The sequence below is a fragment of the Sardina pilchardus genome, chromosome 12 (assembly GCF_963854185.1).
Source record: "Sardina pilchardus chromosome 12, fSarPil1.1, whole genome shotgun sequence".
Taxonomy (NCBI): domain Eukaryota; kingdom Metazoa; phylum Chordata; class Actinopteri; order Clupeiformes; family Clupeidae; genus Sardina; species Sardina pilchardus.
The window spans coordinates 11587478-11602668 of record NC_085005.1 but is presented as its reverse complement, the minus strand read 5'-3'; the positions used below and the strand labels follow the sequence as shown (position 1 = coordinate 11602668).

The following is a 15191-nucleotide window of genomic DNA, read 5'->3' as shown; positions in this document are numbered from 1 at the left end:
CCTAACATATAGACCTACACGCAAGAGGGCGATTGGTGTCGTGTCGTTCCGATAGCTGTGTTCTTGAGATTAACTTTCGATTTTAATTCATGTCTTCGCGGGTCCAGTCAATTGTGTGTTGAGAAAACTTGCAACATAGTAGGCTAATTGTGTCCAGACAGACTCATAGATGTTGTTGGGGAATTGTTCAGCCCGATATTTAGCAGTCAATTGACAGTTTCTTAACTTTGTTGCCATTGGCTTATCGGGAGCTACTCGTTTCGAGAATTGTCTCACATGCAACAAACTCAACGTGGGCGTGAATATTTGAGATGGTTTATTATGGCAACATGTTTAACCTTGCCATATTTGGCCACGGTTTAGGTAGGCTACAGACCTTTCTGCGCTTGTTGTTTTAGACTGATTAATGAGCAGGAATAATAATATATTTTTTAAAAGGTGTATTGAATAGGCTATGTCAACAAAATATTTGCAAATAGGGCTCGGGATCATGACGTAAAAAACTTCGCGGGCGCAGCCATATTGGCAGCTTCACTCCTAAGTTTACTATGGATTACTATGGATTTACTCCCGCCTGTATTAGTGTGTTCCTGTTACTTAGTTTTTGCCTTCTTGGTCGTGTGTTTCTGTGTAGTGGGGTGTAACAGCACCACCCATGATCGCAAGAGGAAAAGAATCGCTAATACCACATTTCTGCTTCTTGTCTTCTGCATCTGAATGAATGGATATTACGCTCGGTGCGCTACCAATATGGCGGCTATTCCTAGAACGCAAGGCTTGTTCCCGAGCCCTATTCCGTTCCCGTGTATGAGAATTTATCATGTAGCCATACTGTATTCTGTGATTCCGCCCACGTCTTCCGCATCACAGAAATCATAGGGCCCTACAGACGTGACTGCCATATTGCTTAGTTATTCAACAGTTAGGCTACATCCTGTCAAACTATTGATTCATTTCCAACTGGACAAGAGGCATTCCAGAGTGGGAATATCCTAGGAAATCTTCAGTCAGGCTCTTCACCGATAAACCTGCTTGTTTATAAATAATACTATAACTGTCATCATATTTATGTAGTATCTCTCCTTACATTAAAAAAAAAAAAAAATGTACTAGAATGTATGCTTGGTTTTACAGGGACATGTCTGCAATAAACTCAGCCATCTGGAGGAATAATGCCGCAGAACTTCTTGAAGTATTGCAGCAACAGCCTTCTGACACTCTGAGTATACCAAACAAAGAAGGCTGGATACATCTGCACAATGCTGCACACTATGGTTCTGAGGGATGTTTGAGAGTGCTAGTGAAAGGTATGATTAAGAGACCATTTTTGAGGCTACACATATCAAATTATCAGTTTCTGAGATACTTATACTGTATGAGTGAAATAATGTTAGTATATGTGCATCAGTGACAAATAGACAGAGGTGGAAAGTAGCCTAACGAAATACATTTACTCAAGTTATTGTATTGTGTATTTGTATTTTTAAGTAGTTTTTAAAATCGGTATTTAACATTTTACTTTATTACATTTTTAGTGAAGTAGCAGGCCTTTTGTACTTAGCTACATCACAAATCCAATCCGTTACTTCAAGGAAAAAACAACAACAAAAAAATCGCACCCGGAACCACTAAAGCCTACCTTACACTAGATGTCAAACTTTAAAGCCGTGTTTTGAGGAGAATTGGCACTGTACATCAGTCTACAAATACAATATCAACAGTGAAGTCTGGAGGTGGAGGCATCATTGTGTGGGTCACATAATGCACACAACTCAAACACCTAATCCCAAAAACACATCACTCCACATAACTGTACTTATGGGCTTTAATGTTTGGGTAATGTGTGAATTACCTGAGTTAATACAAATGTAAAAATCAACTACTGCTCAGACTTAAAGGAGAATTTTACTGTGAGTTTTCACATACAGTAGATCTCCATTTGTCAAGGTCATAGAGTACTGTCAGTACAACCCCCCCCCCCCCCCCCCCAAGATAATCGGTATTACCTAGCACCATGGCTGCCTTAGCTGTCCCCCTAAACAAAAAAAAGTAACTTAGTAACTTTTACTTACTTAAAGTACATTTTAAATGAACTACTTTTTACTTTTACTTGAGTACATTTTCAGATGGGTATTTTAGCTTGTACTATACTTTAGTAATATTTCATCAAAGTATTGGTACTAGCCTATTATTTAAACTAAATACTAAATATTTTAGTACTTTTTCCACGTATGCAAATAAGTCTGTTTCTCAATGTCAAGGATCTTCAAGGCTCCTTCATTGATAGAAGGAGTCCTGCTGAATCATATTTTTCAAAGACAAGGCAAAGCTTCTTGCAACCATTTGGAAAACACCATCGGCAGACTATTGAGTGTACAGAAAGCTACAGGTGTGCGTTTTTAAAATTCATATCTCCTGCCTCAATTCTTGGCAGTGAAAAACAATGAATGTGGCTCTTTCATACTCCCATGTCAATAAAATAAATGATACACTTTGATTTGTTAGCGAGAACTGCACAGGGGTGCGTTTCTAGAAAGCGTCGTTTGCTAACTTGCGTCGCAATCTTGGGAGTTCGCTCCGTCGTTCTTGAATTTGGTGTTTCTAGAAAAGGTAGTTCAAACTCTCAACCGCAAACAAGGACGCAAAGTTTGGTCGTTTGAACTACTGCCCCTGGGCAGTCGCACCTGTGTCGTACCTTGGGAGTTCCAGTTAGTGATGTCGTCAGCGCAAGATCGCCTGACCAAAAATCACAAGCGCCCAACCAAAAATCACTAAGTTGTTGTTTTCTCGTGACTCAATGATTGCGCTATACTGTAGGCTAATATAAAGTAAAATACCGTTGGGCTCATTCTTGCTACGTGTGTTACCTTGCGTTCATTTGCGTGTTGGTTTGCGTTTTGGTAGGCTACTGTTATGATATTGACAAACCCTCGGGTCAAGCACACCGTTCATTAGTATAGTGGTTAAGGCAGGTGGCTTATCATCACAACATCGTAGGTTCTTTTCCCGTATGCATCACACATGCTTTTGTTTCTGACTAGTGAAACGTGGAAATAACCCTAATAAGTAATGTCGTGGAACTATTAAACTGATGTCGTGTTCCTGGCCACTCGATGTAAAGCAATTAAATATATTTAGGGTCTAACCTATTGTTGTGTGTGTGGTATGCCTGCTCTTACTCAAAAGTGACATGGAGAGGTAAGATGCGAACTTGGGCCGCGCGCGCAATGTACTGACATGCAACAGCTGAACCACCAGACACCGATTTAGTATTGTGATAATTTGTAATTAGTCTAGGCCATATATATTTTGTACAGATATTTTTTAGATATTTCACACAAATAAGTACATATATTGGACAGCTTAAGCAAACTGTTTCATGTGCTTGCATAGGTTTACGTTTTTTCTGATAGCAATGATAATGCCAGCATGAATCACTTTGGGTTTAAATTAGACTCGTCGACACATAGTGGGTGCCTCTCAACATCCCTCCTCGATCCTCGGTCCTCTATCCCATTGTTGCCGCCCTATCATTCAGTGAGGACGAGGGTCGAGGAAGGAAAGGAGAATCTATAAAAGACAAGTGATAGGCATCCAGTGACGGAGCATTTCTAGTGGGTGGGGTATTATACGTTGACACCTTTTCCACCAATGAAATGTGCCGCTGGGTCCTCAACAACGTTGTTGGAACAACGGTGTTCGAACAACGGAGGTAGCGAATTGCGACACAGGTACGATGCTTTCTGGAAACAGGTGTAACACTGTCGTTGTTTGATAGCAAGTTGCGTCGCACCACGGTGGTTAAACAACGCTGTTGCTAACTTTTCTAGAAACGCACCCCAGGGCAGTAACAGTAAACCCTTATCACTGGCCGACAATCTGCTCTAAGGGGGGAATTCTCCCATGTGCATAAGGATGCGTAAGTAAAAAAAAAGCGTGTAACTGCTCGCATATCATCCTGCGCAAATTCTCCCCTTTGCTTAAAGAGGAATAATGCAGGATTGGCGATTTCATCTCTGGTTTCGGTTTCGTTTTTCGTTTTCGCTCGTTTTATGCTTGCATATTTCTCTGCAGAGCTTCCCCGACAGCTTTAGCGTGTATATTTATACATATATAGGCTATATATAAATATATAAATTGCAAGCGTGGTTCTTCTTGTTCCTTTCGCGTCTCTGACTTCCAGATGTAAACAGCAAACGATCGTTTATCAGAAAGTTGCAAGGTTGTAATAGCGGAGAGGGACACTAGGGGCGGGAGGAAATGTGACTGTTTTCGATAAAACTGGTCAGTAAAGCAAAACAACGATTTCTAAGCGATCTTATGACTATGAAAAAGTTGCATAGGGTCTCTTTAAATCTGTAATTTATGCACAATGGAGGGAATTGTTATGCTGCAGTCTCTCTACTGTATTCTAAGCTGCAGGTGTCAGTCTACCGAATCGTACCTCAAGCACGTCTTGAATCTTTATAAACAAGCCTCAAAGCAAAAGTGAAATTTAGCGATGTCATTTCTAGGCTATGTGATAACACACAATTTTACTGTAGGCCGTTCTTTATTCAGTTCACCTTGCTTCCGATTTCAAAATCAAAGACTGGTTGGTGTTCTTTCTTGATTTAAATGGCAATCAGGGGGGTATTTCACAAAACCAAGATAGGGGATTTAGACAGGCTTACTGGGTTATCCTGGATGAACATAGCCTTGACTTGGTTTCACAGAAGAGATCACATATAAGTTACCATGGGAATTTATACTTGGAAGCTAGCCTGCTCCCGACCAGGCTAACAGCCAAACTAAGTTAATTCTAATGGTAATTACATTATCTGATTGGTTCTGCTAGCTGTCATTCAAATCAGACCTCCATGCGATTTTTTCAAAGAGCTGTATTCCATTTATATATTATTTGCTACTTGCATTTACTCGCAAAACACAGCAGAATGTCTGCCTAATACCATATGGATGTTATTTAAATTATGGTGGCCTTATAATTAATAACATACTCGTTGTTTGCTTATTTTTTGACGGACGTTTGATGAATAGCCTAGTAGTTTATTGGAAGTGGAGGGGACATTTTTCAAAGGTGTTTTCAACTAATTCGACAAATTAAGATATATATAGTCATACTGTGTGCATCTTTGCGGTGGCAAAGCGCTTTCTTAATGACGTTGCGTGCCGAGACAAGGAAGCTCTCACACGTGGGTGCATACGTACATTTGCATTCACTTGGTCTGCCACACCTACTCCCGCTATGTAACAGAAATAATCATGATTCCCATCCAAAAAAGTACAACTTTACCTCGTTGTTAGTCTATATCAAAAGCGGTTGTTCACTTTGTGTGCAAGACGCTATTTTTCGCGTCTTTTTTATTCCAACCGTGAGTTATTTGGGGGAGAAACGAGAACGCGCACACATACCGAATAACTTACACCTGGCTTGACCTAGCCGCCTCAACTCATCTGCGCTCAGCATTAGTGAAACGTGTTTTGCATGTTTACTTTGACCAGGCTTGGTCAACCGCGTGTGTCGTCACTTATCTTGGATCTACTTACTCTGGTTTTGTGAAATAGGCCCCTGGTCAATGAGAAAGTCCACTTTCCACGTTTTCATATCAACCTAAATGAAGGAGAAGATGGATCAGTCTGATTCTTTTTAAAATAAATCACACCTCTTTCATAAGGCTGCCTTGATTTTGAACTTACGCAATGTGGGTGTGACAGAAGCTGGAACGGGAGAATACGTGCAACACAGAAGTGCGAAACTGAAACACGCAAAAGAAAGCTTACGAATGATTAACGTGCAAAGGGGTGAATTCATTAAGAGAACCCCTAAATTTCCCTGCTAAATATCCCTGCCTTCTTCATACAATTACGGTGTGAAAGTTAAAAGTTGGCAAAATGACCTGAGCCCTTACTTCTCTTAGATTTATTAATTTAATTTATCCAAAACAACTTACATGTGTCAGTTATATTACAAGTGCCACTGTCCCCCTGCCTTGCACAAGGGCACAACTGTGGAACTCGTGAAATGAATCCAAAAGTTTTCAGGCTTCACCACAGTAGCGCTGTTTTCAAATCCTGCATAAATGTGTGCATAGGATTATGAGTGTTTTCACGACACACAGGCATCCTTAAACATTCTGTGAAATTAAGTCCATGGTAGAATTTGAAGGATGCTTAACATTGGAACGGTGTGTCGGCAAGATTCGATGACACACCTTTCTGTAAAAAATAAGCTTTGAAGGATCCTTCCTGGTGTTTGAGGGACGGCCATGTCTATCGTCCATTTGACTTGTCATTAATAATTTTGTTTTTACATTATATCCATACCAATTAAAGCCTTTCCTAAACTGATCGACAAACGTACCAACGAGCTCCAGACGCCTCTGATGATGGCTGCCGCAGGCAAAAACCTGTTTTGTGTCCAGTGTCTTCTTGAGGCAGGAGCAGACCCCAACAAAATCAACGATGGAGGAGAATCACCTCTCTACTTAGGTATCCCTTTTACAAGAATATTGAGACGCTAATCAGGCCATGAATGACTTGATAAATCTGTACTTATCTATCTCTGAACAAATCCATCCTTTCCAGCTTGTGAAAGATCAACTCAGGAAATGGTGCAGGTGCTACTGATGTTTGGAGCCAAGGTCTCACAAGCCAGCGTGATTGGAGAGACACCATTACATATAGCCGTGCAAAACCAAAATCTTGGTATCTGCAAGCGTCTAGTGACAGCTGGAGCAAATCTAAGAGCCAGGAACACCTATGGCATTGAACCACTATTCGTGGCTGCTCAGATGGGAGGCCCAGAAATATTGAACCTCCTCATTGAACATGGTTAGTTTCAGCAGTATTTAGATCGCACTGGTCAAACAAGACCACATGCGGTTCATGATAAAATTGGTCGAGCAATTTCTCAAATAGCCAAGTGAGGCTTTCAGATGTATTATAACAACTACTCTCATTTACATTTCTAAGGAGCGTATACTGACTGTCAAGCTATGGATGGAGCAACACCTTTGTTTGAAGCATCCAAGAATGGCCATGAAGAGGTGGTGATGCTGCTTCTGTCTAAAGGAGCAAATGTAAACAAAACAACCAAAGCAGGACTAACTCCTCTACACATCGCTTCAAAGTATGGACATGCTAGGTTGGTAGTTTTGAATTCGGAACTTGAATAGCTTCAATCAAAACATTTTTTTAAAAAAAAACAGCACCAGTGCAGTTTAACTGCAACCAAACATTTAAGGTAAATTATCTGTTTTAATACAGCATAGTTTTTCATGTTTTTAATTTTCATTGTGTCTTTGTGCAGAATTGTGTCCTTATTGATTCCACATACAGACAGAGCGATCATGCTAGAGAGTGGCATTAGTCCACTCCATCTTGCAGCAGAACATGACCGAGAGGCAATCTTGGAGATTCTCATCAATGCAGACTTTGACGTCAACACGTTGCTGAAGTATGACCACTCCCAGATCTATGATGACCGGTGCAGCTCGGCCCTCCACTTCACTGTACGCAACAGCAACATAGACGCAGCCTCAATGCTGCTGGAGGCAGGTGCTGACCCCAATCTGGATATTTTCAATCCTCTGCTGGTAGCCGTGAGACAGGGAAATTTAGACATGGTCTCTTTGCTGGTGGAGTATGGTGCCAATGTGAACGCTTGTGTGCCAACACTCCCCACTACCTTTCCTGGGGCTCTGCTCTTTGGTATGAAGCACACACTTATCCTCAAGTTCCTGCTGGACAATGGATGTGATGCCAACGCCTGTTTCCCATGTGTTTATGGAGACAGCCCACATCCTCCCATTAAGAGCCGGCTTACTTCTAGGGATGAGCTGGACCTTGATGAAATTTCTCGAAGCGAAGCTGCACAGGTTATTATTTCTTTTTTTGCCAAAGGCTATTTTCACCCCGTTACAAATGTTTGTACCAGTGTATTTGTACCAGTGCATGAACTAGGCTACACAACAAGTTCCTGAAACATCCCTTTAGACTCATTTTAGGCTATGTTAGCTTAGCCTGGCTAGAGCCTACCACTTCTCAAATGAGACGTGTCTGGCAACCAGACTTTCATGTTCTCATATTTGAAAAAAATGCCCAGATCCGTTCATTGGGCGCCACGGATGTCTATCAAATGCATCTGTCCATAGCTCATCATCGTCTTGCTTTCCCCCCTGTTCTGTGATTGGTCCCCTACCTCAGGCAAAAATTAGGACAGTAGTTTCCAGACTGCCTTAGCAGCGTGAATTAAATCACTGTGCAAGGCAAGATGGGAACACCCTGGATAACACTACAGTAGCTAGTAATAGTTAAGATTATTAAAAAGACAACTATCATTGGATGAATTGTAGAAGCTAACTGTTGCAAGTTAACACAACTACAAATATATGGCATAAAGTTATCTCTGAATTTCGTTTGAGAATTGCTTTCTTAGTGGTTTCTTCTCCAAATTGCCTTGCCCTTCTCTGCAGAGATGTTGGTATACATACCCAGATTACACACTTATCCACCTTATGCCATAAACTGGAAATCTGTCCGGTTTTCATCTTCCGTTCGTTTAGCTTACGTTTTGGCCTCAGCATGGATATACTACATAATATACAACCGATAGAAAATATAAGAAGTTTACTTTTATACGCGTTATGATATGTTAAGCACTGTCAACCGTCATGTTAAAATCGATACAACACAGCTTCGCCGGATATAGAAAACCGTTTTCTGAATACTGAGGTGTCATGGCGACGCCCATTGTTGGCTAAGGAATATCGTGGATACATAGGAATGTAAATACCGGCAGCCACTTTTCTCAACCGCCCTGGCCAAAATGCTTCTCACTGGAATCAAACCCCAGACTTCCATGTGCCACACCATAGTGCTAACCATTCATTTATCTGATTCCACATACTGTTGAAAGTTTGCAGGCAACTTTAAAGTTTCTATACCTGTCTGTCATAATCATGAGATTGCTGTGAATTAACAAACTGACTGTTGTAGGCCTATGTATTTACTGAACAAAGATTATGAGATTAAAACACGACATCTCCACCAGAAAAGTTATTAGAAAAGATATTAATGGAGAAAGCTTTCAGAATTCTTCACTTTCTGCTGACGAAAAAACAAATGTCTGCTATGTTTTTTTTGTGTATGCGCATTTGTTGTCGCAATAGATATTTTATACAGCCTATGGTTGTCACTTATTATACAGGGTGTGAATAGCCCAGCTGTGTGGCCAAGTCTAATTGTACCAATGGTGCAAACAGTCACTAACCAAGCCCTTTGTACAACCTGCCTTTGTCTTGGTCTTCTCAACATATCAAGAGAGGACCATGCGGGGGGTGATACAATCAATTACGCTGCAAATGATCAGACGAGTGACAGAAGCACCTGGCATAATTAGATTTCGCTGCTCTGTGGACCAGCAGTCTCCTCGTACTGTAGTTTGAGAAATGCGGAAGTAGGTGGTGATCAGCACACCATCAGCACATCATCAAAAGCTGATGATGGGCTCTGACCTAACCAGACAACACAGTGCATACTGGGAATAATTATTTGATTTGGCAGAACGTGGTGATACAGTATGACAAAACATTTTTAAGATCTATCCAATCTGAATTAAAGACAATTTAATATTTTAAATATTAACATTTATTTGAATAAAATGTATTTCTTTCTAGAAAAAGTGATTAAGAACCCACCGCCAACCTGAACAAGACATTTTCACTGACAGAACTGCAGCTTGATGGATATTATTTACTTGATGGATACTATTTTTCGGATCATTCCCTGTGAACCGTAGAGATAGTTGTTTGTTAGAATCCCAGTGGATCAACAGTTTCTGAAAGACCAGCCTGTCTGGTATCAATAACCATTCCAGGTTCAAAGTCACTATGCTTCCCAATTCTGATGCTCAGTTTTAACTTCTGCTCACCTGCATTTCCCAAAACCAGATGCTAACCTGTTAGTAACTTAGTTGGTTGGCAATGGGATATTGCATTGCAACCAACAAAGTTGCTAACACGTCCCATATCGGCTCAACCCAGTGAGCGTATATCTTTAGTGGTTTATTGTATTTGGGTGAATAAGTGGATTTATGTTCTTCCTAACTGATCATTTATCCTTTCTGTACAGTTCTGTGAGATTATAGCGGATCCCCTTTATACCTCTTGGGCAGGACCTATAATTGACTGTCTCCTTGATTACACCGGTCCGGTGAAACTGTGTTCTAGAATCACAGAACTTCTTGAGAACAACAAGGACTGGGTGCACATCAAAGAAAAATCAAGTGAGTACAGTGACTTACTTTCCAGATACTGTACCATTTCAGACATTTGAGATTAACTGCACAATATTAAAAGCCAATTTATAGGCCAGGCGACAAGTGTCGCTCGACAAAATATGATGTGAAAGTGACTGTTAAGGTGTCCACCATCAAAATACTGTAAATGCTGCATATGATTAGATATCAATTCAGTTCTGCTGGAGTTTGACTTCTGTTGTGTGTTGCAATGATCATGTGTGGGTCAGTTAACTTTTATTTTGCAGTGGTGTTCTTAAAGGGATATTCCACCATTTGGGGAATTACACTCATTTTCCACCTCACCTTGAGTTAAACAATTGATTTTTACCTTTCTCCAATTCACCCAGCCATTCTCTGTCTGGCGATACCACTTTTAGCTCTGGCCTAGCATAGATCATTGAATTGGATTAGATCATTAGTATCTCGCCTGCTAGCATCACATTTAAAAGATTTCTGGTAATTTTTCTAATTTAAAACTTATCTCCTCGAGTTAGAAAGTGAAATAAGACCAACTGAAAATGAAACGTAGCGACTTTCTAGGCTGATTGTACATGGAACTATACTCTCATTCAGGCATAATAAGTCACTAACCAATTTGTCTGCTACAACTCAACATTGTTGTTGAAAGTTAACTTACGAGGACTATTTCCAGGTGCTGCATGACATCATTGTGCTGCTGCGCCCATGGTGTTCCTTGATTATTACGCTGGATTGAGAGTATAGTTCTATGCAAGGCTGGAGCTAAAAGTGGTATCGCCAGACTCAGAGAACGGCTGGATGAACTGAAGAAAGGTAAAAAATAAATTGTTCAACTGAAGGGGAGGTGGAAAATGAGTAATTCCCCAAATGGTGGAATATCCCTTAAACCTCAGAATTGTACGTTTTTGTCATGCTGAATCCCAGAACACCTTTGTGAATCTGTTTAAGAGTTTTCATAGGACATTCTTAAGAGCACATTTAAGAAAGTTCTTAGGAAGATATTGGTGAATGAGGCCCAGTGATCTTAAATGTCCTTAAAACATTCAGAGCCACCCGCCTGCCTGATGCATCTGTGCCGAGTGAGGATCCGTCAGCTGGTGGGAAGGCAGAGACTGAGGAGAATGACCAGCCTTCCTCTGCCTGGACGACTCATCAAGTACCTGTTCTACGACAACGGAGAATTTGAGAATCTCTAGTCTTACTTTTTTGATTGAGTGTGTGTGTCTCTTAAGCACTGTCTTTAATTCAATAATTTAAACAACAAAAGCTTGATTATTCACAACTTTCCCGAACTCTGACCTTTCCCATTTTTGATTCTTGCGTCACATCTGTCTACCACTCCACTGTGTTTACATTTATACTGTAGCTAACTGCTTAGTGAGTGGTTTGGAGACGACTCAAATCTGTGAATTTTATAAAAAATGATTGCTGGTTGTGTGCCAATAGTTAATCAAAAAGCGGACAGAGGTTTGCCATGGTACTAATAACCTGTAGAGAAACTAATGTCTAATGGCCAAGGATTTTTTAGGTTAACTGGTTTATAGCTAGTAAATTTAGTTCAACAATCTAACTGGTGGTGCTATGAAGCAGAATGCCGAGGCAGAAATCCTGGCTCCAGAGACTAAATAAAAGTCCTGCCATATATTCTTTCCACCTGTGTGCTAAACACAGGTGATATCACTAATTATCTGATCTACCTGGCTGCTAATTGAATGAACTGGTTTACTAAATGGTTGGATCAAATACTTGGCAGGACTTTTTGCTTTCTGAACCCGGGATGTCCGCCTTTGAGCAGAAGGTTAACTTGTTGGCTGTGTTCCAGTACGAGGAAGTTGTTATGTTCTCTGATTTATTCTACTTTGTCTTTTATGTAGGGGTGTAAAAAATAACCGATACATATCGATATTCGTTTTTAACCTGTAAAAGACGACTACATCGATGCATCAAGCCTCGTTTCGAATTTTTCATGACATGAATCGGTTATTGTTTCGATTTAAAAGAAACAAATCGGTTCACATTCGCAAACGTTTCTGACTTGACCGTCTCTTATGAAATACTCGATTTCCTGGCCTGGTGCGTGGCTGTGTGCATCCCAATTTTGATTTGAGAACAATGACAGCCTCTCATTGGTCAAAGATGGCATAGCCTATCACGTTCTTCTATCCATTCCAACGAAACGTGCCCTGGACGTGCCTGAAGGAATGACATGCTAGTCTTCCTCAGAAAAGATTTCTGACAACTCCGAACCTATATTCAACGCGCCGGCGAAACTTAAATCCAAAGTTTGGTAGTCGTTTGGCTTTTTCAAAAGAGAAGGTCTCTTTATATGGCTCTGGTTCTATCTCTCCCGTTGTCAAGCGGGCATATCCCAGGATTCTGATTAACTTTAACTTTGAAAGATCGCTACTTTTATAGCCTACATGGCATCCAACTAGCTACAATCCACCTCCGTCATATGCTACAATGTTACTATGGTTCTGCACGTCTGTATTTCAGCTTGGATGCAACGTGACAGTTCATTTAAACTTCGCAACGAGTTTGGCGAATTAATATTCAAGTGTGATACGGGAACTACTTCAAAGGTAGCAGGTTATACGAAGTTAATGGCCACCCCATCAGCCAATCAGAGAAGAGAATTCCATTGTTGAGGGAGATAAGCAGAGAATCATTTATTCTTTTACATGAGAAAAGGCCAAGGGCAAAGCACTGCTTTATTTTCGTTTGTAACGACACCTCTTTGGTCTTTAATTTTTTTATGCAACATATACAGAGATATGTGTTTCTTCTGTTTATTTCTTTATGGTGTCCTCAGTGTGTGCCATTACTAAAATAGCCTATTATATGAAAAACCTCACCTTTTCACAATAAAATGTTTTGTCATGTTCATACATCAAGTTGTTTGTCCTATTGATAACCATTAATAACTTGATCATGTAAAATGTGCACAATTGTAAAGTGAATGTGCACAATGAAAAATAACTTTCAGAATGCTTTCGATTATTGAACCGCATCGAATTGCATCGAATCGCATCGAATTGAATCGTACCGAATCGTTTGCTATTAACATGTATCTTTTTTTGAATCGTATCGTGACAATGTATCTAGATGCGAATCGTATCGTCTTTCACATGAGAGATTCACACCCCTACTTTTATGTCTTTGAACTATTCTATTTGTCATGATATTTATATTGTGTTCACAGGTTTAAGAGGTTGTTGTGGGGAAAAAATTAAGAAACATAATGTTACGGTTTTTGTCAGGTGTTTTTGTGCTGTGTCTTGTTTTGGTTAAATGGTTTTTAGGGGAAAGTTTGATTTTGACCTGGAAATTTGTTTAGGGATTTGAGTATGTAGTAATTATAATAATACTACTACTACTAATAATAATAATAATTATAATAGCCATATGTTTGATTCACATAGTGCATTTCTGAAACGTAAGGCAAAGCAAAACAAAAAAAACAAGAATGGAGGGGGTATGGGGGGCCTTGGGGGGTGTAAAGGATCAGCAGGTCACAGAGGTAAGGAGGAGTAAGCATTGGCCACCTTCACCACCAGTAATGCCACGGCATACATTACATTATCTAAGATTACACTCTGTAAACATCTGCGCCAAATAGCTTATCATCACGACTTGGTGAACAGAGTCTTTACCAATGAATAGAATAGAATAGAATATATACTTTTTTGATCCCGTGAGGGAAATTCGTTATTTAAAATATATATAATTGATATATAATATACTCATCTCGCTGGACTGAACAGTTTGTGGGCTGTTGCATAAAGAAATGAATTATGGAGATGATCTTCTTCTCGGTGAACCAAAAGTTACTCCATTGTTAATGTTAAATATGTCTCCTTTCATGGTAGTGTCAAGCAGTGACATTACAAACAATAATCATACAAGTGACAACAAGCAGGAGTGGAGACTTCAACACAAAGAGGACATACGATCTGAACATATACAGTAGTTCTGTCTGCTTTTCTGCTGTTCAGCCCAACAATAGTGTCAATGTGAAATTTGACTTCATTCTTGAAAGCAATAAAACAAACCCCGCAATACCCTTCACCATTCCTAGAGATTGGCATGGAGTACTTTCCATAATATCGTCTCTCAATGGAAATCAAACAGCTATTATGCAAATAAAACTGAAATAAAACCGTGACAATCTCTAGTTTGAAATCTAATGGTTTATTTCTTAGATTTTAACTGTTCTTTTTAACTGTGACAATGTCCTTCAAATACACAACATACATATATGACCCTGCAAAGCAAAATCAGTCACTTGTCGCGCGACACTAATTTGAGAAAATCCACAATAAACAAACTTCCAGGTTAAAATGTTGAATTTGCCGTTTTCTCATAATTCGACAGAATACAGTCTACAGTTTCACATCGTGAACTCATTTCACGGAAAAACATACGTTTGGACTGTTCAACCCAGTGAAGATTCAACACATTAGCAGTCAGTTCCGATGTCCACGCCGCTTAAAAAGTTGCTTTCTTCTCTTCTGACATATCGTGACGGGAGAACCATGTCATCTTTGGATGTGGTTATCTTAGCGATAGTTTCTGTAATACCTTTGATATACTACACTGTTAGACATTTCAGCAATTTCTACAGTATATTACTGCAAAGCACACAGTAATATACTGTGAACGACATAAACAGTAAATTACTGTATTTAGAACAACATTCTGGTGATCGGAGCCGTGCATTTTTGAAATATGCGGTAGGCTACCAGGTTTTTGAAAGGTGCGGTAGCTTACTGTAGGTTTTTTTTTATTTATTTTTTTTTAACCGCCGTTATCTCTCCAGTTGAGTGAGTCGACGTCTACATCTACCCACCAGTCGGTGGAGGTTGATGCAGAAGAAGTCGACAACAGTCAACTATTTTCTCCTGAAGTTGGA

The 15191-nt window shown here is 39.9% G+C and overlaps 2 protein-coding genes across 2 annotated transcripts in view; both read left to right on the top strand.

Annotated features, from left to right (window-relative positions):
* LOC134097923 (ankyrin repeat and SOCS box protein 2-like) overlaps positions 1–15191 on the top strand; it is a 53306-nt gene that overhangs the window by 22162 nt on the left and 15953 nt on the right. The gene's annotated exons all lie outside the window — the stretch shown is intronic.
* Positions 1138–12095, top strand: LOC134098453 (ankyrin repeat and SOCS box protein 2-like). The gene is made up of 7 exons (XM_062551504.1): positions 1138–1307; positions 6334–6489; positions 6586–6831; positions 6973–7144; positions 7310–7877; positions 10132–10285; positions 11327–12095. The coding sequence occupies exons 1-7, from the start codon at positions 1139–1141 to the stop codon at positions 11473–11475; spliced, it is 1614 nt and encodes a 537-aa protein (XP_062407488.1). The 5' UTR covers position 1138; the 3' UTR covers positions 11476–12095.